Below are 27,960 nucleotides of genomic sequence, written 5' to 3'. Positions count from 1 at the left end.
GTTTGTAGGGATTAAAGCATGGTTAAATCAGATTTGTTTCTTAGCAGATCATTCTAGAAGCTGTACAGAGAATTTTTTTTTTAATGTGGACAAAACCAGAGCTCAGGATTTAGTTTCAGATGCTGTTGTAGAAATCTAGGTAAGGGGTCTTCCCTGGTGCCTCAGTGGTAAAGAATCCATCTGCCAATGCAGGAGACAGGAGTTCGATTCTTGCTCCAGAAAGATTCCACATGCCGTGGGACAACTAAGCCCATGTGCCTCAACTATTAAGCCTGTGCTGTAAAGCCCAGGAGTGGCAACTATGGAGCCCACATGCTGCAACTACTGAAGCCCCCCTACTTTAGAGTCTGGGCTGCAACAGGAGACACTGCAATGAACAATTTAACAGGGACCGGGTAATACAGGCAGAGGGCTTAAGCAGTGTTCAGAAGGTTCAGTTGGTTAAGACCTGGTGCTTATTTGCATGTGGACAGATGGATGGGAACTTCTTAGAGTTTTAGCTTGCGTAGCTCAGTATCGGGGTACAGAGGACCACACATCTGAGAAGGAACATGAACTGATGGGGAAGGTTGGAAGTGTGCTGGGTTTAGCTTGATGTGTCTGCGTTTCATTTGGGAAGAGTTGATCAGCACAGGGATAGTTCAGAGCTTGAGAAAGAGGTCTCCAGTGACAAATTTGGGAGCTGTCTGCCTATAGGTGTATAAAAAATTGAATACAGCTTCTTCTGCATAGTACATTGTGTGGTCTTTTCCTCCTTATGCCTTTTAAGTTTTAGCAAAGATATACATCTCCATCAATACACAGTAATTATTATTATACCTCCGGGTTGTGCGTGAACAGCGGAGTGATCTCATAGAACAGGAAATGCTTTAGGAAAAATGCAAGTAACCAGAGGCTTTGTGGTTGCTTTCTTCCAGGTGCCTCCGTGGAAATGCCTGCTGCAGAGGGATCTAGCTTGAGTTGACCTTCCAGCGACTCATCCTTTTGAGGACCCTTTGTGCAGTCCAAAATGGCAGAGAAGGTTCCCCCTGGCTTAAACAGGAAGACGTCAAGGTCGACACTTTCTCTTCCACCGGAACCAGTGGACATCATTAGGAGCAAAACGTGCTCCCGGAGGGTGAAGATCAACGTGGGGGGCCTCAACCACGAGGTCCTGTGGAGAACGTTGGACCGGTTGCCCAGGACCCGCCTGGGCAAGCTCCGGGACTGCAACACACACGAGAGCCTCCTGGAGGTGTGCGATGACTACAACCTGAACGAGAACGAGTATTTCTTCGATCGGCACCCAGGAGCCTTCACTTCCATTTTAAATTTCTACCGGACAGGGAAACTCCACATGATGGAAGAAATGTGCGCTCTCTCTTTCGGCCAAGAGCTTGACTACTGGGGGATCGATGAGATCTACTTAGAGTCGTGCTGCCAAGCCAGGTATCATCAAAAGAAGGAGCAGATGAACGAAGAACTCCGGCGGGAGGCGGAGACCATGCGGGAACGTGAGGGTGAAGAGTTTGATAACACCTGCTGCCCTGAGAAGAGAAAGAAACTCTGGGACCTGCTGGAGAAGCCCAACTCGTCCGTGGCTGCCAAGGTATGAAAGACAAGAGTGTGACTTTCCTACGCGTGGTTCGAAAAGGCGGTCCCTATATTCTAGAAAGTGTGCTTTTCATGATTTAAGATGTTTGGGTAAGACGTAGCATAGGGTGGCTATGCAGGGAGATGTACTTTCCAAGATCTTATGGCGTGAAATCGAGTTATTCTTATTGATAAGGCATACAATGGCATTACTCTTCCTAAGTGTTTTTTTGTTACTTGGGAACAGCCTAGGTGCTTGGATGTTGAAGACTGCTCACCACCCAGACACCGTCTGGGGTTGGTGACTTGGAGGCTAAGGGGAAAACATGAACTCAGATCCATCTGGTGTGGAGTCTTGCAGAGAGGCCTGGGCACCATCCTGAATGGAGTGAGGTGCTGTCATTGAAAGTGGAGGAGGTGCCTCTTGGCCTGGTCCTCTGGAGGAGCAGGGGAGACTGGAGAGCATGGTCCAGTGTAGACCAGCAGGGCTGGGGGCCCCCACATGAGGAAGGATCAGCCTTATGAGGCAGGGTAAGGGGTGAATCATTGTCAGCGAGCATCGATTGACTTCCTCTTGTGAGGTCTGTTCTAACAGTGTTGTTTCTGTTGGTGTATAATTGTGTTCACAATTGAGATGTTCCCATATCTCAGATCATAAAGTGTTGGCTGAAAAGGAAGGTCAGTTCACATTTTTCCATTGGTCTTGGATACATCTCAATCTAAGAGTAAAAATTTTGGCCACTAGTTTTAGTATTTAATTCAATTGCATGACAGTGTTTATATAAATCTATTTGGAGCTTTGAGGGTTAGCAGAAACTGATTTTCATTGCATATATTTAGTTCTTTATTTCCGTATGAATTGTAAGTAAAAAGCCCAAAGAGTCATCTTTAGCTGCAGAAGCATAGGATTGACATTTTGTGCCAATTAGTTGAAAATGGAATATGGAGTAGAGAAGAGAAAACAGTGAATAATCCTATAAATTCTTTGGATTATTTACTGTCTTTTTTCCCAGTTTTCTTTTCTTATAAACAGTAAAAAAAATTATGGAAATATAATTGATTCTGTGTTCCTTTGACTGAAAATTAAAATTCTCCATTATAGTCTACAGCATGTAAATAACATAAATTATCAACTGGATGCAGACTATCATAAAACTGCTTCTTGCACTGATTGATATTTCTAGTTTTGCATCTTTTGACTTATAAAGGCATTTTACTTTCCGGCCAGGATGTGGAACTAAATGGAATGAAATGTTATTTCTGCTGTTCATGATGAGGAAATGCACATTTTGTGGCAAATGAAAGATTTCAACTAGGTCTTTTGTAGTTATGAATAATTTGTTTCCTTTTGTTTTATCTGTAAGAGAGAGATGTGGACTTTGGTTGAGAAAGGTTACTACTCTTTCCAATGTCAAACCTTTAAGTTACACATTTGAGTTATTACTAAAAACATGGAGTGAATTTTGAAGCTGAATAAGATAAATTCTGGGTTTAGGGGAGTATTTTGGGTGTCAAATGAACTCTTTCAAGATTTCAGGCAATTGAGGAATAAATCATTGTACCACCAGATGGTCCAGAGGGAGTTAGCCAAATATAAGCAGCTAAATCAAACAAAATTTGAAAGGCCAATTTGATTTATTTGCTGATAACATTATTAACACACACCTAAAATTAAGTATTGTTATAGAAAAAAATTTCAAGTATGCACATATTTTTTTCTGAAGAATTCCTGATAAGGATGCAATAATGTCAGTAATTTCATTCCTGAGATGACAGAATTTGTTTAATCTCTAAATTTTAGACACAGAGCCATGTCTTGATCTCCAAGAAGGTGTTGTTGATAATGATCTATTGTATATAGTTGTATATAATATAGCATATAAACACACCCCTCTACATCAGATAGAGTATTTAAACCTGCTTCAGATTTTGTTTGCACAGATATCTACCCAAAAACTATACCCAGCAGCTAAGACCTTGGTTTTGGAAGATTTTGTGAAGTTGTAAATGATAAATCTGGTTCCAAATTATTAATCAAGCTAAGCGAATTTCTGCTAGCCTAAGTAGATTCTCTACTAAATTTTCATAAAGGATTTGTGTTTGTTTGTTTAAATGTGTAAATTTCCCTCTCTGTTTGAATGGGGAAATATTATACAAATTCTTTACATTTGATTGCATGGTAGTTAAGTGAAAGTATTGTTCATTTGTCTGAGGTTTGGAGCCTTTTAGAAACAGCTCTGAATGATGCCTTATACAAACCACTAACTACCTTTCCTGTACTCTTTTCTAGTTGTCTGACTTGTTATTTTTCTGGAATAATTATTGGTGAGGGGAGTGCTAATGTGATGTGTGTGTGAATATGTGTGAATAGTATTTTTACAACTTGGGGAAAATTCATTTTGTCAGTGCTTCAGTAGGATTGTATTCTAGCTCTTACTATATTATAGGTACATCAAGATCCTGTTTGTGCTATGAAATTCTTATGCAGGAATGCTTGGAATCTGTTTGTTTTTTTTCTAACTTGCTTGAGAGGTAAGATAACTTTGGAGGAGAGTGTCTGTTTACCTTGCTTTTTCAGTTATTGGTTGTGTGTGTGTGTGTGTGTGTGTGTGTGTGTGTGTGTGAAGTCACTTCAGTCATGTCCGACTCTTTGTGACCCCATGGACTGTGGCCCACCAAGCTCCTCTGCGCATGGGATTCTCCAGGCAAGAAGACTGGAGTGGGTTGCCGTCAGTTATTGCTTATTCAGTTGAATGTTTATAGATGGTCTCTGTGCACTACACACATTAGAGTAGACATGTGGAATCACTCCTTTCTCTCCAGAATTTAATAAATATTCTCTTAGCGTAAATAGGGATTTCATATCCTAGAAAATATTTGTTTTTGTCTCTTTTGGTTTTTCTGTATTTTATAATATTTCTGTAGTAAAATATAAATGTTATAAAATTGTATAATCCCTAGTATAGCAGGAAAAATTAGACATTTTTTATCAAATATTCCATAGTAAGTTAAAATATCTATTCATTGACATGGAATATAAATACTCAGTAATCTATTATGTAATAATTGTTCAGTCTGTCCTAGGTGTATCCACTGTGATATGTAAAATTATTACAAGGCCCGCTTATCTGTCATACCATCTCTGGGTATGACCCTGACAGTAACAATTCAGCTCTTATAGAACATGCTCCTTGGTGTCATTTCTATTCATTGAACTTTCTAGTATATTAGTTAGTGAAAAAAAATGGCAAATAGAGTTTAAAAGTGTGATATATTTAAAATGTCTATATTTAACAAATTAACATTTTTACACATTTATAAAATACCATGAAATACAATTGTACTTTCCCAAAATAGACACTTTGTGAAAAACAAAGTGTTTTGGGGGGCACTGTATTGCTGGATGGAATCACTGACTCTATGGACATGAGTTTGAGTAAACTCCAGGAGTTGGTGATGGACAAGGAGGCCTGGCCTGCTGTGATTCATGGGGTCGTAAAGAGTCGGACACGACTGAGTGACTGAACTGAACTGAACTGATCATCTGGTAATGGGACCTGAGCTTGTATCTGTGTGATGGGCTTTGTTTTTCAATCCTGTGTCTCTGGTGACTGTAAATTTTCCCTCCCATAGAGATAATGTATAAAGTTTACATTTGAGACTATTTGTGAATGTGGGGTCCAGTCAAATGGGCCTGGGGAGATGATTGGGACCAATCTCTGGGTTACCACGACATGGAATTGCAGGCTCTGAGACACCTGTCATAGGAACATGCCAGGGGAGGAGATGGGCTTAACTGGCTGCCAGTTTCCTGGGCAGTGATTTGGAATTAGATGTGATCCTGTACCTCTTCCAGCCCAGGGCAATTTAGTCAGCTTCTGAATTGGAAACGTTTTCTTTTTTTCTTTGGCCTCTTTCCCAAAGGAACTGCAGTAGTGATTCCCTTTTAAATACTGCTTACAGCGACCTGGGTCTGAGAGGTGTTTGAAAGCATTTATTTAGGGGAAATGGTTCTATGGCTGGCAGGCTTTTCAGCCTTTGGGATGAAAAACGACCAGGAAGATGTACAGCCCATCTGAGAGTTGCAGGGGACTAGACTCAGTACGTACAGTGCCCTCACTAGGGTATCTGAGGAAGGTCAAGGGCAAAGGGAGTCAGTGGGTCTTCAGAAAAACCCAATTAGGAATGGCTGAGCCCAAGAGGCAAACCTCAACCCAGCAAGTAAGAGGACATGGTGTGCAGATAGTGCTCTATAGCCTTCTCATGTGAAATTCTGCTCTCCGTCTAACGGATTGTTACTGGGCATGGTGGGGAGATCAAGGATAACTTTGGGGGCCAAGAGACCTGGTACAGGTCTGTTACTCCAGGGAAGGTGAGAAGTCTTTAGAAGTCACAGGCGTGGAGAAGATGTGAGGCAGCTTCCCAGAATGAACCTCCCTGAGTTATGGGCGAGGGTTATGGTGGTACATTTCCTCTTGTCTCCTGAATGTTTTGAAGAACCTTACCCTTACCCCTGCATTGGTTATGGTAGTGAAAGACACTTTTTCTTTTCTTACTTTTTCTTTCTTAAGTCTTGCTTATTTGAGTTAGGCGTCTGTGAAAGTGAAAGGGTTCATGGCTCAGTCATGTCTCACTCTTTGCGACCCGGTGGATGGTAGCCCATCAGGCTCCTCTGTCCATGGGATTCTCCTGGAAAGGATTCTCATTCCCTTCCCCAGAGGATCTTCCAGACCCAGGGATTGAACCCCGGTCTCCTGCATTGCAGGCGGACTCTTTGCCATCTGAGACACCAGAGAAACACTAGGTGTTTTTGGTTGTAAGTAAACAAATGTGCTGCCAATAGTAGTAGCAGAACAACATGGTGTCTGCTAGCTCCTGAATTTGAAATATCACAGTTTCAACTACCAGGGCAGGGACAAGTTCAATCCTCAGTTTGTCCCAAGTCTAAAATCTCAGGGGGAGTGTTCGTTTAGGCCAAGTACCCACTCTAAGCCAACCAGCTGTGGTTAGGGCAGCCAACAGGTCGATCCCAGGGGTCGGGTGAGGAAACCAGACTGTAAGCAGTCTTAATAAGGACTATATAAGGACATTGCCACTTCTGTTCATCTGAGCAGCACAGAGAGAGCCACCCAACAGTCCTGTTGGACGGGATCCTGCGTCATTGGGGGCCACTGTTTATCATCTGCTTCTCTCTCTTCAGTTTCCCCATTTCCCCTCAGCTGCCACTTTTTTAAGGGGTACCTTTTCCCCATTCTCTTCTCCTCCTTCCTTTCCCCAACCCCCCTTCTCTCTCTCTGTCTCTCTTTCATCCTCAGGAAAATGCAAGGGATGATTCAGTAAAGAATTATTAACTTTTTCAGTAATGACCCCCTAAGGAAAAAAATTAAGCTAAATTTAAATTCTCTCTAAAGAAAAATACTGCACATGAAGGAATATGATTTTGTCAGGTAGGTTCGACACTAAAGGGCTAAAAACTATTGAAATAGCTAAGAATTTTTTCACCCCTCCCCATAAGAACCAATTTTCTCCTCTTGGCAATGATACTGAGAATGCATCAAATGGAGGAAGGCAACGATTGTGTTTCCTGCTTCTGGCTCATGAGCTCCAAGGTATTCATATGACCACCATCACTGGTGGGATGCAGCAGAATCCTTAGAGCAAGCGTGGGAAGGATCCGGAGACCTTGGTTTATCATTGAATCGGGAGGGAAGTTGGCCAGGATAGATGTCTGCAGTCTGTCCCTAGACCTCCAGCTCTCTGAGGAGCCAGAGACCAAAGTTATGAGTTTCCCAGGAAATGGTGCCTGTTGGTCACCCTTCCATGATAACCGCCCTGTCTATTCTGATGGAATTAGAGTGTAGACCTTTCAAGTCACAGAAATAGTAAAAAGAAAATAAATCCAAATAAAACAAAACTCCTGTGCATTCATCAAGAGGAAAAGAATACTTAACATTCTGATTCTATTTATAGTATATGGATCAGTTAGTCTCATGCTTTGAATGAAAAAAGAAAGGTATGAAAGCAGAGCCATAAATTATTTCCTTTTAGTCCAAAAAGAGAACTTTCACATGTTATGCATGTGTGTATACACACACACACACACACCCACACACATACACACACGTGTAATTCTCTACTATACACACACACACATACACACATATATACATACACATATATATCTCTCTCTCTATCTATAGTCAGGTGAACAACACTGCTCATACAAAACCCCCGGTTTAGCTTTCTGATAACTTTCTTAGTGATTAACAGTAACAGTAACCATCAAAACCATAAATGGGCGATCCAAAATAAGCAATGCCATGTGAATACACACAGAAATCTCCCTGCGTGGGGCCCCTCTGTGGATTGAGCCGCACTCTAGTTCTTGCCTTGAATTGTCAGTGGCCTAATTAGTGCACTGGTCATGCTGTTTCTGTGTTGAATGCTTGCTGATTTCACTTCTTGGCCTTTCCTTTCTGCATTCCGGCTGCACAGATTAGGTTTTTGCATTTTTCTGATAACAGGGCACAAGGGTTTGGAGGTGCTCACAGGAGTTAACAGAACTTGTCTGTGGATGATTCAATTGGAGATAAGTTTTTCTTTTTTAAAATATATAATCCATGAAGACTAGCAGGCTGAAAGTCTGGAAGAAATTAGATATAAGAGAATAAAACAGATAAGGTAGAAAACAACATGGGCTTTTAAAGAATATTATTTATTTTTAATTGGAAGATAATTGCTTTACAATATTGTGTTGTATGATATCAACATGAATCAGCCATAGGTGTACGTATGTCTCCTCCCTCTTGAAAATCCCTCCCACTTTCCTCTCTTTGATGCCTCAGTTATTCCATTGTTTGGTTTCAGATCCATGCATCTCTGCTTTTCCCAAAAAGCTGCTCTGAAAATGCACCACTCTTTGTCCACTTGGCCTCGTTTGATCAGAAAGAGAAAGGTGAAAAAAGAGGAAATTGCTAGAAAAGTCACATCCCATGTGCTTTCAGCAGAGGGGGGGATAAGTCCTGGTTTTGCTGAGAATACCCCAGTTAAAGTTGTTAGACTTTTGCCCTATTCTAATTATTAATAACATCTCCTTTCATTCTTAAAAAGTGTCCCAATTTGGACAATAAGCTATGTGATCACCTTACATGAGAGTATTTTTTTTTAAATAAATTATCCACAAATCATATATGTTTCATTTCCTCTTTACTTCTTGGTTATGTCTTAGGAGGGCAGTCTTAATTTTCATCTCTTGAAAAATCACTAGTTTCCATTAAATACTAAAAGAAGACATTCAGATTCCTTTCAATCTTGATTTTTAAACCTCAATAAATAATTATCTTTTTCAAAGTAAAACAAAAACAACTAAGGAGTTCTTTCTACATTATCTAATGTTATCTCAGAACATCAGTAGTATTTAAATATTCTGGTTTTAAAAATCCACATACACTACTTTGGTTGTTAACAGATTTGTTTTCTTTATTTCAAGTGAGAGACTTTATAAAGTGACGAATGCACTACTTTAGGTAAGCTTAAGTATTATGAAGGATTGGTCACAATATTTAACACTCTCCACTTTGGAAGGCTCTAGAATAGTTTGAATAATGTTTTAGATTAAGTATTCTTATCTGAGCTTTATCTCCCGTTTAAAAAAAAAATAAGCTAAACAAACACTTTCCAAATACTAAGAGTTTATAAGAAAGTTCCCATGATGTATATGCCTTGACGTCAGATAGCTTGCCCATCCTATTAGCTTTTAAGCATGTTTGATGTCTAGTGGAACTTTGCCCTGAAAATTTCATTGAATTAATTGTATGATCAGTTCAGTTCAGTTCAGTCACTCAGTCATGTTTGACTTTTTGCAACCCCATGAATCACAGCATGCCAGGCCTCCCTGTCCGTCACCAACTCCTGGAGTTTACTCAGACTCATGCCCATCGAGTCGGTGATGCCATCCAGCCATCTCATCCTCTGTCATCCCCTTCTCCTTCTGCCCTCAAGCCCTCCCAGCATCAGGGTCTTTTCCAGTGAGTCAACTCTTTGCATGAGGTAGCCAAAGTACTGGAGTTTCAGCTTCAGCATCAGTCCTTCCAATGAACACCCAGGACTGATCTCCTTTAGGATGGCCTGGTTGGATCTCCTTGCAATCCAAGGGACTCTCAAGAGTCTTCTACAACACTATAGTTCAAAAGCATCAATTTTTTGGTGCTCAGCTTTCTTCACAGTCCAACTCTCACATCCATACGTGGCCACTGGAAAAACCATAGCCTTGACCAGACGGACTTTTGTTGGCAAAGTAATGTCTCTGCTTTTTAATATGCTATCCAGGTTGTATGTTAGTGCTGTCTTTTAACTGCTTTGATCCACAGGAGATGGTTAGTCTCTGCCTCATCCATGTTTATTTATGTTGTTACTATTTAACTTTTCCCCTGGTGTGTTAGGATATTCAGGTCACCCTGGTAACTATCACTTAGTGCTGTGATATGTACAGATATGGGCTTCCCTGGTGTCTCAGCAGTAAAGAATCTGCCTATCTATGCCTGCCAGTGCTTGAGACGTGGGTTTGATCCCTGGGTCTGGAAGAGCCCCTGGAGAAGGAAATGGCAATCCACTTCAGTATTCCTGCCTGGAAAACTCCATGGACAGAGGAGCCTGGTAGGCTACAGTCCACAGGGTCACAAAGAGTCGGACATGACTGAACAAGTAAACAACAAGAATATGGTACAGATATAGCAGTTAGTTGCATTGGAACTGAACATGGGAAGATGCTATTCTGAATTTCGCTGATCTTTCCCTTTTTTCTAGCCACTGACATATTTGACAAAAACATTTGTCATATAGAATGAAATGAAATGCTCTCTTTCCAAAGAACTTGTTAATACTTGTTTATTATGGAATGTCAAAGTAGCCAATTTGAATATTAATATTGCATATGAAATATTGAAATTTTATTAATATTATATACTGTATAAATTAAATCATCAAAAATAAAAAGTTTTGGGCACTTACTTTCTTTTAACTGGTCAAACCTTCCACCTTGTTTCACAAAAGAGACAGTTCATGAGAAATACATACACTTGGAGTTAAAATAAAATAACAAAAAAGAATTAAAAGCAAAAAATAGCACTAGAAAAAACATATTTTAAATTGTCCCAGTAACAATAGGGAATGCTTCATATTTTGCAAAATGCTTTGTATGATTTTAATTTAAAAATGACAGTCTAACAATTTAATAATAGAGTTGAAATTCATAAACAAAATTTTGTGTTCATGATTAGAAAAATTTACCCATCTGTCTTTAGAGAAACTTGTTTACTGTCTCAAAGTAAGAACAATTCTTAACACAGAGACTCTGTATACAGATGTGAATTGACCATTGATAAGAAAGATTTTTAAAAAATAATTATCAAAGTTGATTCTAGATAAAGTACTGAAATAAAAATTCCTTTTGATCAAAATATGATTACATAGGGAAAAATAATCCTTCCTGCTAATGTATAATTTGTGAAATAACCAAAGATTATGATAGATTTTTAAAATTTTGGTGTTGATTTAGTATTGATTTATACTATTTGAGAATAACCCCCAGAGTTCCATGACATTCAGTAATCTATAATGTCTGAGGTATAAATCTGAATTCTGTATAATGTAAGGTTTGTCTGTAGCAACTAGTGACTTGGTGAGTTTAGCTAGCCACCAGGCAGTTACCTTCTCCCAATCTGTTTTTTCCTCTGATTGTCATATATACTAACTATCAATAACTGCTCCTATATTTTATGGCAGTGGGGGGGGGGGGGATCCTATGGTATCATAGCGATTCATGCAGGACACATCTTTCATTTAAAATATCCTATTTAAAAATGATACGAGTGATAGGAGCTTTTAAGGCATCAGTCAGTCTGAAAATTTTTCTTGTCCACCAATAATAGCCAGGGTGATCGTTAAAACCCTTCCTACCTCTGCCGTGGAGCAGAGAAGGATAAAAGAGTTCCCAGGTCGCGACTGCCAGCATTTTCCATGGAGTATGTGACATTGGAGGCAAGCTGTACTTTCTATATCTGTAACGTTGTAGTTGATGATAGCTTTATAGTTTACAGTGAGAACTTTGAAGAATTTCAAGAGACAGAGACTTCTCAGCAATTGCTCTGTCAGTCGACACACAAACATAACCAATCTAGAAAAAAGCTGTTTGACATCGATCAGCTGGGAACAGAGAACTATAGTGATGGGCAGTGGAAAGTGGGGGAGGAAGATGTTTGTTCTCATCTTTCTGAAACTTTTCCTGGAGGCACTGAAAGTGAACATCAGAGTGCTATCAGACTCTGCACCTATGTATTATTTATTTGCAGCTGTGTATACATCAGTGTTTAACTTAACTCGTTAGCTAATGCAGAAAATGGACGGATTTTTTTCCCCCACTTAAATCATCCCCTTTAATGTCTTTATAAAGCTTTAAATGAAACAGTTCTGGATATTACCAGCTATAAAGTAGATAACTCCAACTGATGTTTGTGGTCAAGCTTCTGTGTCTTGTAGCAGCAACCTTCACAGAGTGTCACCTGAACTAGATCAGTTCTTGAGTGTGTGTGTATGAGAGTGTTTCTCATATACTGAGTTGACTGAAAAGTTCATTTGGGTTTTTCAAACGATGTTACGGAAAAACTGAAAGGAACTTTTTGGTCAACTCAATGTAATACCATGCTACCTCTTCATTAGAATGTATTATAAAAACCCACCTGCATAAAAATGCAATAAACTTCAACCTGTATTTGGTAACTTAAGATAGGTACAACTTTGTCATCCAATTACGACAGCTTGTTCAGAATATAAAGTTTATATTTAAATATAAAGCTAATCTGATTGGGCATTAAGTCCATGGAAGTGTTCTAAGGGTCCAAGAATAGCAGGAAGAAGTATTTTCATTAGTGTCCCAGGATTTTGTTTCAAGATGCTAGAGGTCATTGCCACCCTGGATCTCATGCTTTTACTTACGTCTTGTTGAGTCACTCTCAACATAACCACAAGTGTTGAATGCTACTTTAAATAGCTCCTCAAGCCTAAGCCACAGCAGGACAAGGACAGCCAAGTAATCCCAGCACAGCTCTGAATGGAGTTGCTTGATTGGAGCATCCTTCACTGCAGTCAACCTCAGGATATTTGCATATGAATGAAAGAACCTCCAACCTTCTGATCATTGTTTTATTTAATGTTAATATAAAATGTAGAGATTTTAGATGTTGGTATACAGTTGTCTTATCTGGTGTCATCTAAATTAAATCCACAGCCAAATTTGTTTCTCACATTAGTTTTTTCTTTTAAAAAAAATTCATATTTTAGTTTGCATCTTAGAGTTACCTCTAAGTTTTGGGCAACATCTTGTATAGGACTATCTAACTTGTGGGTTTCTCTGATGGCTCAGTGGTAAAGAACCCATCTGCCTTACGGGAGATAGGAGTTCTATCCCTGGGTCAGGAAGGTCTCCTGGAGAAGGAAATGGCTACCCCCTCCAGTATTCTTGCCTGGGAAATCCCATGTACAGAGGAGCCTGGCGGGCTATAGTCCATGCGGTTGCAGAGTCAGTCATGACTTAGCGACTGAACAGCAATCTAATGTATACATTGCTATCCAAACATGCTGTTTCAGCCAGAATTTGGTTGAACTGGAAAATAAATCACACCACTGTCTATGAAGTTTAGCAGCAGATTTGTACTGTGATAAATTAGATGTATTTCATTAATACAGTGGAAAACTAGCAGAGACCCTGTATAATATCCTTAAGGTAAGCATCCAGTTCTATTTCAGTGTAGTTTTTAGTTTAGAGGCAGAAAAATACTAGTAAGCAATCTTGTTTTTTAAAAGGTGATAATTTGCTTTGCTACAGATGCAGTGAACTACATATGCAATGAAAGAAAATAGTAGGCTAGAATCTAGGATAACGTGAATTTATGCTTATATATTTGCTGTGTAGAAAAGCTAGTACATTTTATTATATTTTGTAAATGAGTTCTGCAGGTGTGAAAATTACTGTATTATATAAGTAAAGTAATTGAATTATGAGTAATATTAAAATTCAAAATAAAGATCTGTTTTAAGCACTGGTATTTATTTTTCAAAGTCTTGCTCATGAGCCATTATAAATATTTTAAATTGCATGGCATGTTTACAAAGTGCTAATCACCTATGATATTTTTCCCCCAAAGTTTTGTATATAGATTATACATGAAGTAGCTTAAAGGAGAGCAAACCATTTGATAGGCTTATTTTATTAATAACATTATATTGGGTGTGTTTATCTATTGAAAAAAATGTTACAATGGAAAAAATTGCTTTGTATTCTGTGTGTGCCTGTGTTTGTTAAGTTATCTGGTGAATGCCAAAGTGTTGATGAACTTTTCTACCCGTTGCCCTTTGATGCATACATCTGAAACTGAGTCGGAAGATCAGCTGATAGTCTGTGCTGTTTTATCAGACATTCTGACCTGGCTGTGATACTGTGGCCTCACAGTGTAATTTTAGTTAAGAAAAGGTTCTCCAAAGTGCCATGTTGCCACCAGTGGGCACTTTGAAAAATATCCAAATGCTTTTCTCACTACAGCTCAACCCAAAGGAAGAAATGTCTTTATTACTTCCTTTCAGCTCTTATTTCCTCTCTGTCTGAGGAGGCTCACCTTCCGCTTGTCCTCTTTGCCACATACCTGCTTCTTAGCTCATTCACCTGGGTCAGCACTTCCACAGGAATACAAAAGACAACCTGTTCCCCTGCCTGCTCCACATTCAGCCCTTCAGCTTCCCTCCAGAGTCTTCCTCATCAAGGCCTGATTTGGTGGCACTTTCTTTTTTTAATTGGAGGATAACTGCTTTACAATGTTGTGTTGTTTTCCTTCATACATCAACAGGAATCAGCCATAGGTATACACATATCCTCTCTCCACCTCCCACCTCATCCTACCCCCCTAGGTTGTCACAGAGCACCAGCCTGAGTTCCCTGTGCTATATAGCAACTTCCCATTAACTATCTGCTTTACACATGGTAACGTATATATTTCAATGCTACTCTCTCAATTCGTGCCACACTCCTTCCTCTGCTGTGCCCAACCATCCGTTCTCTATGTCTGAGTCTCCATTCCTGCCCTGCAAATAAGTTCATCGGTGTCATTTTTCTAGATTGCATTTATATGTATTAACATATGATATTTGTTTTTTTCTTTCTGACTTATTCACTCTGTATAACAGGCTCTAGGCTCATCTACCTCACTAGAACTGACTCAAATTTGTTCATTTTTTAAGCAGTATTCCATAGTATGTTTGTACTACAGCTTCCTTATCCACTCATCTGTCAATGGACATCTAGGTTGCTTCCATGTCCTGACTGCTTTAAATAGCACTGCAGTGGGCATTGAAATACATGTGTATTTCTCAATAGTGGCTTTCTCTGGGTATGCACCCAGTTTTGGGATTGCTAGGTCATATGGTAGTTTTGTTCCTAGTTTTTAAAGAAATCTCTATACTGTTTTCCATAGTGGCTGTATCAATTTACACTCCCACCAACAGTACAAGAGGATTCCCTTTACTCCACACTCTCTCCAGCATTTTTGTTTGAAGATATTTTGATGATGGCCATTCTGACCAGTGTCAGGTGATACCTCATTGTAGTTTTGATTTGTATTTCTTTAATAATAAGCAATATTGAGCCTTTTTTCATGTGTTTATTAGCCATCTGGATGGGTGACACTTTCTTGAACAGCTATTGATTTCCATTTAATTTGACTCCAAATGGATTTCACATTTGTCTTTAGCCTGGCTCTAAATCTTTTCATGAGATGACAGCTACCAGATGTCAGTGAAATTGAATACAGTGAAGAGTCCAGATGAGAGACAGGAGAGCATCCTGAAAAGCCAGACTTCATTTTTGTCTTGAATTAAAAAATTTTTTTAATATTTATTTTTATTTGTTTGGTTGTGCCAGATCTTAGTTACAGCATCGGAACTCTTAGTTGCAGCATGTGGTATCTAGTTCTCTGATCAGGAATTGAACCTGGGCCCCCTGCATTGGGAATTCAGACACTTAACCACTGGTCCACTAGGAAAGTCTCTGTCTTTAATTTATAAACAGGCATTTATGTTTCTTCATCCTAAGCATCAGAACCTGAGAGTAGGTAGATATTATTTCTTTTCAACTCTTTAAAAGCAATGTCAAAATATTAATAGCACTTTTCCTTTTTGTTTGAGAGAAACTGATTCTTCACCCACCCCATTCCGTCTCTTAATCCATGAGCTCTGCCCATGAAATGAAGCTGGTTTTTCTTTCTACTCCCTCATAATACTTGTCACTAACCCCAGAACCTCTGTCTTAAATAGAAATTTAACTCTGGGGAAAGAGACTGTGGTTAATTGATACCTGATACAGTCACAGATGGGTTTTCCAGGTGGCACCGGTGATAAAGAACTCACCTGCCAATGCAGAAGATGTGAGAAATGCAGGTTCGATCCCTGGGCTGGGAAGATCCTCTGAAGGAGGGCACAGCAACCCACTCCAGTATTCTTGCCTGGAGAATCCCCTGGACAGATGGTCCATGAGGTCACAAAAAGTCAGACATGACCGAAGCAACTGAGCACACAGGCAGTCACAGACGCTTTTTCAAGGCTATACCAGCTTTCGTTTTCAAAGTCTTCTGTGAGATATAGCTTTCACTTCCTAGTATCATCAGAGTTCTTGCTACATTTTCACTCAGTCTCTTATCCTGAGCCAGTTATTTTTATTTTTTCTAACAATAGTGCTTCCTTCACAACCTGGTAAAAAAACGAACCTTGTTCCCTGAAGTCCAGAGTCATGATGTGAAGGCCACATTTTCTTGTCCCTTCAGTAATTAGGATGACCTTCCTGAAAGGGCAGGAGGGAAAGAATTTATATTGGGTGTCTGCTGTGTGTCATCCACAAAACTGGGAGATGTCTCACGTTGACCACTTACAACAGAGGTTGGCAAATGTTTTCTGTCAAGGGCCAGGTAGTAAATATTTTCAGCTTAGGAGGCCATGCATCTCTGGCACCACTACTTAGTTCTTCCTGGTGTGAAAGTAGCCAGACACCACGGGAAGAAATGGGCCTATCTGGGTTCCAATAAACCTTGACAGCATCTGGATCTGGCTCATGGGCCATGATTTGCCTACCGCTACTTTATATCAACATCATGAAGAAAACAATCCCATTATACAGGTAAGAGGGCTGCAACTCAGAAATATCAAATCCGTGTGTGTTGCCCCTCACTCAGTGGCACGCTGGGTTTTGTACCCATTCTGTCGGCAGCCTGACTCTCCCATGGCACTTCCTCCAGTCCAGCTGTGTTTATCAGTCCTTTCTCATCATCATCCAGTGTTCCCGTCCCAGCCCGAGTCATCGAAGACGTTGGTGTGTGGCTAAAAATCATCTTCTTACTGTACCCCTTGGGTGTCACTGGGGAAGACTATCTGTCATTCAGTTCCAGCTTAATTATTCCTAGTCTTGAACTGACTTAGCCCAGGGAGAAAATTATCTTTGAAATCTTCTCTGATGACAACCATTTTCCCACCTCTTGAACTCTGATCACAACCAGGCGGCCTTCCTTCTTCCACTAAGTGTATACTTTGTCCCTACTGCAAGCTCTTTTGCCTTTACTTATCCTCTTCTTTTTCTTTTTTTAATTTAATGTAATTTTTGATTTTTATTTATTTATTTATTTTTAACTCCATTGAGATTGCTGGATCCACTGGCCTGGTCAAGGCCTTGATCATCTTGTACTTGGATGGTGGCCGTGTCACTGACTGGACTTTCTCATTTCATTTTCCCCCCACGTCTCACCTATTCTCCATGTAACCAATAGAATTACCTTTAAAACACACGCCACTGATTGGGTCACTTCTAAACTCTGAACCTCTGATTTCCCATTGCCTGCAGCCTAGTTCAGACTCCCTAGTTCTGCATTTAAGCTTCGTCCTATCCAACCTTTCTATCCAGCCACATGCCTTACCACTCCTCGTACGCTGGACTCCAGTTATCCCAGACCATCAACCCTCCCTGAAGACAGGGCACTGGTCTAGACAGGTGTCTACTGCACTCAACAAGCAGCCCATCCATCCAAAAGGGACACCTTCTTGACTTATTTGCACTGGGTACACTGGTGGGAGTCACACCCGCATACACCTGGCACCTTGCTGTGGCCACCACTGCTGGCCTGACCCGGGATGCCCTCTGCCCTTTCTCTTTCCTTCCTTGTTTCTCAGCTCAGAGGCCCTTCTTCTGTGATGTCCACCTGATTCTCCCTCCTGTTTTCGCCTCATTCTTTCTCTATCCTGGTAATCTAGAGATTCTGTCTGAGCCTTGTCACATCCTCGGCTAGGTTGTCACACTTGAGGGATCAGACTCCAAGTTTTACCTTCAGCTCCTGACACGGTGGCCACTCAGGACCTGCCAGAAAAGGACACTGGGGGCAGACATGGTGACCAGACCAGTGTCTCCTAGTATTTCTGTTTCTCTATGGAGATGTAATGACCAATATATAAGACATGCAACCGATATAGATAGAGGTGGGTATCTCAGCCCCGTGATGAGACCTGCTAATGCTCAGTTTGTTTTAGGCAGTTCAAGGAGGCTGAATATCTCGCCCATTTTAGATGACTTTATGTTTTTTAAATCGGCTGAGAGCCACAGATGTGGGTTTCCCATTTTTACTTTGTATAAATTCTCCATCTAGAGTAGCATGTAGGCTGCTCTGTATGCCACCGAGTTTATGCAAAGAAAGGCATCAGGTGTTGCTGAAAGGCAAGCTTTCAGAGGCTTGCCTCTGAAATGAGAGATTGCTCATTTCATCTGAACTGCAAGTTCTGGGAACTCGTTTCATAAGTAAAAGGTAGCCTCTGTGTGAACCAGGGGAGGAGGGCTTGATCTGTACCCCAGGGGATGGGTGGTCCTTTCTGACCTCTAGAAGATGGATAGATTCTTTTTTTACATTCAGTCATCCACCCTTTGGAGGACCTTGGGCCCAAGTTGTGTTATCCCATTACTCAGGAAAGTCACTAATGTGGATTATTTCAAGATTTGAGTTAAGACAGATCCCCTGGAGAAGGGCATGGCTACTCACTCTAATATTCTTGCATGGAGAATCCCTTGCATAGAGTAGCCTGGAGGGCTATAGTCTACGGGATCACAAAGAGTTGGACACAACTGAAGTGACTTGGCACACCACAGCACATATCTCCAATATAATCTCCTTTTGAAGGAATATTAAGAGAGTCTGAAAGAATAAACTCTTAATAGCATAATGTGAACAGGGAGATCGAGAATCTTTGTTTTTACTACAAAAGCTAAAAGAATCATAGTGATATCACCTTAAGGAAAAACTTCCTTTCATTTGTAACACAAAAAGATATTTTCTGGAAACTTCTAGCTTGAGTTTTTTTAAAAAAATAGAAATTAAGTATTCTTTTTTTGTCTCAAAATCATTTGCTATCAACATGCCACTTGGTCATCAGGTATGTTCAAATATTATTTTGATATTTCACTGTACTAATGGAATTTCCTAATTTGATTTTTTAAGATTTTTTAAAGTTCCTATTACTTTTATGAATTAATTTTGATGTGTTTCATTTTAACAATTTATAAAATAATTGTTTGAAGAGTTGCTTTGTATATAAGGAAACTTTAAGCCTTATATATGTCTTCTAGGTGTTTTAATGAGATAACTGCTAAGAGTAAATTTATTTTCATTTGTTAAATCCTTTGACCTTATCACATTTCAGTTTTTGAGGTTTTTTTAAGCTTTTTATTTTGTATTGGGGTATAGCCAATTAACAAACAATGTTGTGTTAGTTTCAGTTGAACCACAAAAGGATTCAGCCATAACTATACATGTATCCGTTCTCCTCCAAACTCCCCTCCCATCATATTATAATTTAATTCTTGCAATTCTCCTGTAAAAGGACACTGTCAAGTTAAAGTGTGTTTCCAGTTCTGCCGTTATTTATTTGTGCACTGCCCAGAGGAAAAGGCGTCTTTGAAGAGATCATGCAATTTTCAGGGAGAGAAACTTGATAGAAAATGATCGGAGCATGTTCTTTATCCCCGCAAATTCGAGTCACCTTTCATTTTGTATGGCATTTGGCATTTCAGAGAAAGGATCGAATCGTATCCTTTTTCAACAGGTGGGGAAAGCATTGTGAATGGGAGAGGATTAAGTAGAAAGGACAGAAAGATACTTGGAGATGGAGAAAGTATAAACAAAGGCAGAAAGAAAGGGATTAAGGTGCCTGATGCATGCATGGGACATTAAGGAAGCTATCAGGAGGAGAAACTGGGTTGGACGGGTCAGGGAGGGCCATGGACTGCTCTGGCTTGAGTGCCCACCTGAGGGGCCACACCCCCACAGAAGGGCGCAGGTGGGTAGCATTTGGGCCTGTACCTGTCAGTGGCTGGTGGGAAGCTGCTGGGTAGGTGAGATGAGCCAGGGGTTAGAAGCAGAGGCTGAGAAGTAAGATGACCTTGGGATGGAGCACTGACCCAGCCACTTAACCAACTTGGTGACTTTGCCACAGCTCAGCTTCAAAGGACAGTGAAAATGATACCCATCTGTACCCAATAGTTACTGTGAAGATTAAATGAGCTAGTTAGCTGAATCCTTGGTCCATGAACACACCTAGAACATTTACATCTAAGAGTTATCATTATTATTACCATTATTACTCACAAGAATTCATCTTGAGCTATCACCAGGAGGAACTGTTTTTCCATAAACATTGGGTATTCTTCTGTTGCACTTCAAATAATTCATTAGACTATGAATACAGCATCCATGTTGCTGCTGCTGCTAAGTCACCTCAGTCGTGTCCAATTCTGTGTGACCCCGTAGACAGCAGCCCACCAGGCTCCCCCATCCCTGGGATTCTCCAGGCAAGAACACTGGAGTGGGTTGCCATTTCCTTCTCCAAAGCAGCAAAGTGAAAAGTGAAAGTGAAGTCGCTCAGTCGTGTCCGACTCTTAGCGACCCCATGGACTGCAGCCTACCAGGCTCCTCCATCCATGGGATTTTCCAGGCAAGAGGACTGAAGTGGGTTGCCATTGTCTTCTCTGACAGCATCCATGTAGAGGGAATTAATTGTTTTCATCTCAGTTTTAAAACGAAACCCTTGAAAAGCAGCTAATTAAATTAATGTTTATTGATTTATCCAAATAGTGATATGTGAGATAAATGGAACCTGGAATACAAATTAAAATTTAAATCTTAAAAGGCCTATGTTGAGGAAGTGGGTCCTATTATGGAAATGATGAAAATAAAAAGAATACACTGACCATTCTGAAGTTTATTACAGCGTAACCTTTGTGTTCACCGCTCTTCCCCTGATGGTTGCCTTCATGTTAATCACCAATATTAATATAACTGCCTGGAAGTTGAGTGGCTAAAAATAGCCCTATTCTTGTTCCCAGACAGTGACTCTGCTATGAGAGAGGGAAATGATCAGACTACCCCTCTGTGTTTTCCGGTTGGGCACACTAGCTCCTATTTCTTATCTGAGTATCTGTTGGTAGGTTATGACATTGCACACAGATCATTGACCTCCTAAAGGCCTGTCATTATGATGCATTAACAGTAATGTATTTGATTGCAAATAATTATTTGGCTCAGGAAGAATTGGACTCAAAATAAATGCAGACTCAGCCATGAAATTTTCCATGCTGAAACTCAAGAACTCCCCAGTTCTTTTAGAAATGCCATAATGACTTGGTGGAGGTTAGAAAAACACAGGTACTCATGGAAAGTAAATGTTTTTTTGTTTTTGTTTTTGGGAAAATAAATGGTTTTTAATTACTCTTTTTCAGAGGAGTGACATTTTCTGAGCTTAAGACTGAGACAGGCCTTTGGCAGAGCATTAGTTTATTAATGTGCAAATTTAAAATAATAAGAATTCTTTCAAAATCAAAATATCTGATTTAAAAATTGAGATTAGCACTTTAAAAATCACCTTCTTGATTAAGGACATGTATTACCAGGTCTCATATTCCCTAAGTTATTCAGTGTATCTTACAGAGATATAATAATGCAAAAGGATAGCAAATGACTGAATGGATTGTAGGTAGATAGATCAATTGATCCATTAGCTAGATGGGAAGATAGAGTAAATAGAAAGATAGAAGAGATATTATCCTTGTTGTGGTTTAGTCACTACGTTGTGTCTGACTCTTTTGTGACCCGATGAACTGTAGCCCACCAGGCTCCTCTGTCCATGGGATTCTCTAGGAAACAATACTGGAGTGAGTTGCCATTTCCTTCTCCAGGGGATCTTCCCAACCCAAGGATCAAACCCTTGTCTCCTGCACCGCATGTGGTCTCCTGCATGGCAGGCAGATTCTTTACTGACTGAGCCACCAAGGAAGTCCCAAAGATAAAATAGATAGACTAGATAGGTGGTAGACAGATAAAAAAAAAAAAAAAAGGGAAATATGAGTAGAAAAATAAAGAGGAAACTGGAGTGATTAGCATATAAAATATTCATGACACAAATGCCTATTATAATTGGTGGAGGAGAGTCACAGGCTTTGAGCATTCTTAATGTTAAAACAAACAGGAAAGCACATAAAAAAACAAAATTATGTAAAATCTGAATTTTGCAGGTAGGAAAGAGAGGAGGTGTGTATGGTCACTTCTTCTGATGACTGTAATTTTATTAAGCAAGTATTTCCAGAACAAGCACCAAGCTCTGTTCTAAGCGCTGGGAGCCAACCTCTAACAGAACAGGCACAACCCGCTGACTCCACCATGAAATTTACACTCTTGAGTGAGAGGATGGATAATAAACAAAGTAAACAAATAACAGTATAACCATAAAAAGTGATCAATGACATGGGGAGAAATAATGCAAGAAAGCAAGAAATGGGTTTCCATGCTGGCTCAGTGGTAAAGAATCTTCCTGCAGTGCAAGAAATGTGGGTTTGATCCCTGGGTCGGGAAGATCCCCTGGAAGAAGAAATGGCAACCCGTTCCAGTATTCTTGCCGGGAGAGTCCCATGGCCAGAAAAGCCTGGTGGGCTACAGTCCATGTAGTCACAAGAAAGTCAGATACAACCAAGTCACTGAACAATAACAAACAAAGAAATAAGGTTAAGCAATGACTCAGGCCTGGTGGTTTCATTTTAAGTCAGGTTTCTAGGGAACGCTTCACTGAAATGGTTAATTTTGAGCAAAGTTCTGAAGGAATGACGTGTGCCTGTGTATGTCTGGAGGAGAGGGTTCCAGGCAGTGGTGGATGCCTGACTAGCAGCAGCGATCCTCAGTCTGGGGTGATTTTGTCCTTCAGGGAACATTTGGTACTGTCGGGAGGATTTCCTGCTTTTCCACATTAGGGAAGGGGTGCTTCTTTCATGCATTGGAGAAGGAAATGGCAACCCACTCCAGTGTTCTTGCCTGGAGAATCCCAGGGACGGCGGAGCCTGGTGGGCTGCCGTCTATGGGGTCACACAGAGTTGGACACGACTGAAGCGACTTAGCAGCAGCAGCAGCAGCAGCAGCTCCTCTCATCTGGTGGGGACAGGGGGGTGGGGATGCTGCTGAAAGTGTTAGTCGCTCAGTCATGTCTGACTCTTTACAATCCCGTGGACTATAGTCCACCAGGATCCTCTGTCCATGGAATTCTCCAAGCAAGAATACTGGAGTGAATAGCCATTTTCTTCTCCAGGGGATTTTCCCGACCCAGGGATCAGACCCTGGTCTTCTGCATTGCAGGCAGATTCTTTACCATCTGAGCCACCAGGAAGCCTGATGTTACTGAGTATCCTACCATGCACAAAACAGTTCCCTTGACAAAGAACCGTCTTCCCAATTGTCAGTAGTGCCAAGATTGAGAAACCTAGTCAACTGCAAGAAGGCTGCAGTGTGGGGAGCCTGGTGGAGCCTTGGAGGAGTTGGAGATAGAGACAGAAAAGGCGTCCAGATGTTGGAGGGCTTTGTCAGCTCATCCCACGACTTTTGGCTTGTCCCTGAGGGATAAGGGGAACCAGGGACAAGTTCCAAGCCGTGGTGATATGACTCATAGCATCATAGGCCCACTCTAGCTCCTGTACTAAAATGGACTTTAGCAAGAGGAAAAGATGAAGCTGGAGACTCTTGTAAGAATTCTGGAGAGACACTGAGTCATATTCAATGACAAACTGTTATAGGATGAAGGAGTATATTATTAATTCAACAAATAGCATCTACAATACTTACATTCTGTGTCTTTTATCTTAATATTGGGGTTTATGGGTACCTTGTCCTTTATTGTTGTTGTTTAGTTGCTAAGTCAGGTCTGACTCTTTTGGCCCCTCTGTCCAAGGGGTTTCCTAAGCAAGAATATTGGAGTAGGTTGCCATTTCCTTCTCCAAGGGATCTTCCCAACCCAGGGATTGAACCTGCATCTCTTACATTGGCAGGTGGGTTCTTTACCACCGAACCACTGGGGAAGCTTGTCCTAGCCACCCCCTATTTTATGGAGAAAAATTGTCAAAATTTAGGTTTCAACAGTTAATAGAATATTTCAGGGAAAAAAAGCAATTTCTTTCATGCATAAACCAATCTAAGGATGCTAGTAAAGGTAGATGTGTCCTCAGCCATCCTTCTAATTAATTAGCTTCTTTGGTGATACCTGAAAAAAGGAAAACTTTTGGGACTTCCCTGGCAGTCCAGTGGTTAATACTTTGCCTTCAGATGCAGGGGATGTGGTTTCAATCCTTGGTCAGGGAGCTAAGATCCTGCCTACCCCGCAGCCAAAAAACCAGAACATAAACAGCAAAAGTAATATTGTAACAAATTAAATAAAGACTTTAAAAATGATCCACATCAAAATAAATCTTTACAAAAAAAGAAACATTTGGGAAAAATAAAAGCAGGCACAGATGAATCCAGATACCTTTTTAAGGGGCATCTAAGGAGGATTTTTTTTTAAGTCATCAGAGAAGATAGACAAATACAGATTAAAAAAAAAAAAAGACAAATCCAGACACAAATAAACTTGAAAGTGAAAGTGTTATTCACTCAGTTGTGTCCAACTCTGCAACCCGATAGACTGTAGCCCACCAGGCTTCTCTGTCCATGGAATTCTCCAGTCAAGAATACAGGAGTAGGTTGCCATTCCCTTCTCCAGGATATCTTCCCCACCCAGGGATCAAACCTGGGTCTCCTGCATTGCTGACAGATTCTTTACTGTCTGAACCACCAGGGGAGAAACTCCACAAAAGCAGAGAAGTCCAAAGTCAAGGAAATACCCTGGGCCTTATTTGTCTTCAGTGCCTGGAATGAGATGCAGAGCTGACATCCCCGAGTGCCTTCTCCCATTTCAAGATAATTTGATTCAAATGAGGTGGTTGGATAGAATCATTGACTCAATGGACATGAGTCTGAGCAAACTCCAGGAGATGGTTAAGGTCAGGGAACCCTGGCGTGCTGCAGTCCATGGGGTCACAAAGTCAGACACAACTGGGAGACTGAACAACAAACAAAATGGAAAATGCTTTTTTTTCTATCTTAGCTTTACTATAAACAAGTATAATGTATATTGATATTTCTGTACATAAATATCTGTTTAAATATTTCAATAATTATAAATAGCAGTAATGACTTATAGGAAGTAAAAATATCTGTATCTATATCAATATCTATCTATCTATGTATCTAATTTAGATCAGATTGAGACTATCATATGAGGATCCATCTACTGACAATCTTATAAGCCACTCTCCACCTCCTGAAGAGCATGGGCTGTCTCTGGGGAAAGCTGTAGCAAATATCTGTGTGATCTTTATTAACTGGGCAGGTTAATGAAAAAGCATGGTTAGCTGGTGCAGTGGTAAAGAATCTCGCAAACTCTGAACAAACATAGTTATGCTCTACTAATCTTAAGACAGAATAAATATAGGCAAGCAATAAGCAGTTCATAGGCATTTTGTTAACACGTGGGGTTTCCCAGGTGGCGCTAGTGGTAACGAACCCACCTGACAATGCAAGAGACATAAGATACACGAGTTTGATCCCTAGGTCGGGAAGATCCCCTGGAGGAGGAAATGGCAACCCACTCCAGTATCCTTGCCTGGGAAATCCAATGGGCAGAGGAGCCTGGCAGGTACCATGACAGAGGAGTCCATGACGTCGCAAAGGGTCAGACAACTGAGCATGCGTGCACCTGCGTACCTTTAGAGCATTTCAGTTCCAGAACACGCAGTGGTGGTTGCTTTGTGGTTACTTGCTGTTGACCTCAATGACCATCAAGAGCTTCAGTTTGGAGCTGTTGAACCTACAAAAGCCTTTGCCCCTTTCCCGGTGCCCAGCTTGGTGAGCGCCCCTGATCGAGGTTATTAGAAGGAGCGTGTGGTGGTGATGAGGGGCCTCTGGAGCCTCACCTTGCAGGTTGTGGCTCTGGCTGGAGGACTGGTTGGCTTCATGCATGGGGGTGTCTCATGCCTTGAATGCTCCTCATCTGAACATGAGGTGGTCATGGTCCCGGCTCACAGTTCTTATTGGGGATTAACTGATGTAAGACGTGTCACATGACTTTGCAGACTACCTGGCAAATAGTGAGCACTCAATAAGGGGATCTGTTGTGATTGTTATCATCAGTAACAGAGTGTAGGCAAAAGATGCCTTCAAGCTCTTTAGACAGTTCTCTCACAATAGGGAGAGAAGTTGCAACTAATTCCCTAGGAATTGCTCATCATAGTTCAACCAATAAAGTTTTCTTTTAAGAGATCTCCATGCATTGAGTTATCGGGGTTTTTTAATACTTATTTATTTGGCTGTGTTGCGTCTTAATTGCTGCAACTCAGGATCTTCGTTGAGTTGCTCAGAATCTTTTGTTGTCAAGCATGTGCTCTCTAGGTGTGGTATAAAGGTACAGTAGCTGAGCACACTGACTTAGTTGCTCCATGACGCGCGCGCGTGTGTGTGTGTGTGTGTGTGTGTGTGTGTGTGTGTGTGTCCGACTCTCTGTGACCCCATGGACTTAGTCTGCCAGGCTACATTTTTCATGGAATTTTCCAGACGAGAATACTGAAGTGGCTAACCATTCTCTTCTCCAGGAGATCTTCCCTATCCAGGGATCGAACCCGAGGTCTCCTGCATTGCAGGTGTGTTCTTTACCATCTGTACCATGAGGGAAGCTGCTCCAAGTCATGTGGGACCTTAATTCCTCAACCAGGGATCAAACTCCTGTCTCCTACACTCTTAACCACTGGACCACAGGGGAGTTACCTATCTATTTTTTCTTAAATGAGTTATCTGTGGATGTGTGTTCATATTCTGAGGGAGATCTTAAGTTGTGTGAGAGTTGAAAGCTCTCTTCCATGTTTCTTTCTCTCTCTAATACTCAAATTAGTGTTCCAGTGTCAAAGCATTAAGTGTATGATCAGTAAATCCCTAGTTTTTGAATGATTTCTTTAAAAGCAAATGATAGCAATGGTAAAGAACTGGAAGAAAGTAAGATTTTCTATATTAACAATTATGAAAGAATATGGTTTCTTTTAACACATGTCTACTGGGTTTTTCTGAGCAGGTTTGGAAAATACCTTATTTTTGCCAAATAACGGCAGGGACATTTGTTTGAATTTGTCATTTGATATTTTTCAAATCTATATTTTCAAACCAACAGTTTGAAAAGGCAGTAGTTTGAAGCATTTTAAAGGGTATGGCATTTCTATCTAGTCAGATCTCTTCAAAAATTAATTGCTAGTTCTTGTGTTCTCTCTCACTCTGAGTAGACTTTTATTAACCCACCAGCATTCCTGAAAAGTGACATACTGATGTTTCTCCATGTGGAGCATGAGAAATGTCCACACTGCCCGATGCCTCAGGCTTAGCAGAATGAACTCTTACATTTGCGTCCCTGCCTCCTTATTTACAAAATTAACTGCTTGGAAGTATATCAGACTGTTTTACAAAAGCAGAACCCATTACTGTGGTCCTGTTAGACTTTGAAAGACTGTCTCTGAGAAATGACAATTGTAGTTTCCATTTGTAGCTGTTTTTGTTTTATAGCAATTAAAGATGGAGTTCCAGGTGGGACTTATATACATATATAAGTCTTTTTATACATAAGCTCTGAGGTAATTTAACTAGATCTCCCAAAAGATAATAAAATACATTGATCGATATTTTAAAAACAAGTATATTGAGTGTAGTTAAAAAAAAAATCTTTGTAGGAAGAACTAAGCAAAGTGAGGAGCCTGATGACGTGATCATGCATGAAGATGGATATCAAAGAAAGAGACAAACATTAATTGTCCACTATGATACTTTACGTGTTATCTGATTTCAGCCACACAATCCTGTGAGTTTGGTACTCTTATACCTACTTTTGAGGATAAAAAACTAAAGCTGAGAGAGGTTAAGAAACAAAACC

General features: G+C 40.5%; 1 protein-coding gene across 1 annotated transcript in view; it reads left to right on the top strand.

Annotated features, from left to right (window-relative positions):
- Positions 1–1,009: 1,009 nt before the first annotated feature.
- Positions 1,010–27,960, top strand: part of KCNB2 (potassium voltage-gated channel subfamily B member 2) — a 402,333-nt gene continuing 375,382 nt past the window's right edge. The window contains exon 1 of the mRNA XM_065903190.1: positions 1,010–1,588. Coding sequence (XP_065759262.1) covers positions 1,010–1,588 — 579 coding nt within the window. The remainder of the gene's footprint in view (positions 1,589–27,960) is intronic.

The sequence above is a fragment of the Muntiacus reevesi genome, chromosome 12 (assembly GCF_963930625.1).
Source record: "Muntiacus reevesi chromosome 12, mMunRee1.1, whole genome shotgun sequence".
Lineage (NCBI taxonomy): Eukaryota > Metazoa > Chordata > Mammalia > Artiodactyla > Cervidae > Muntiacus > Muntiacus reevesi.
This window is presented reverse-complemented; position numbering and strand designations above follow the sequence as displayed.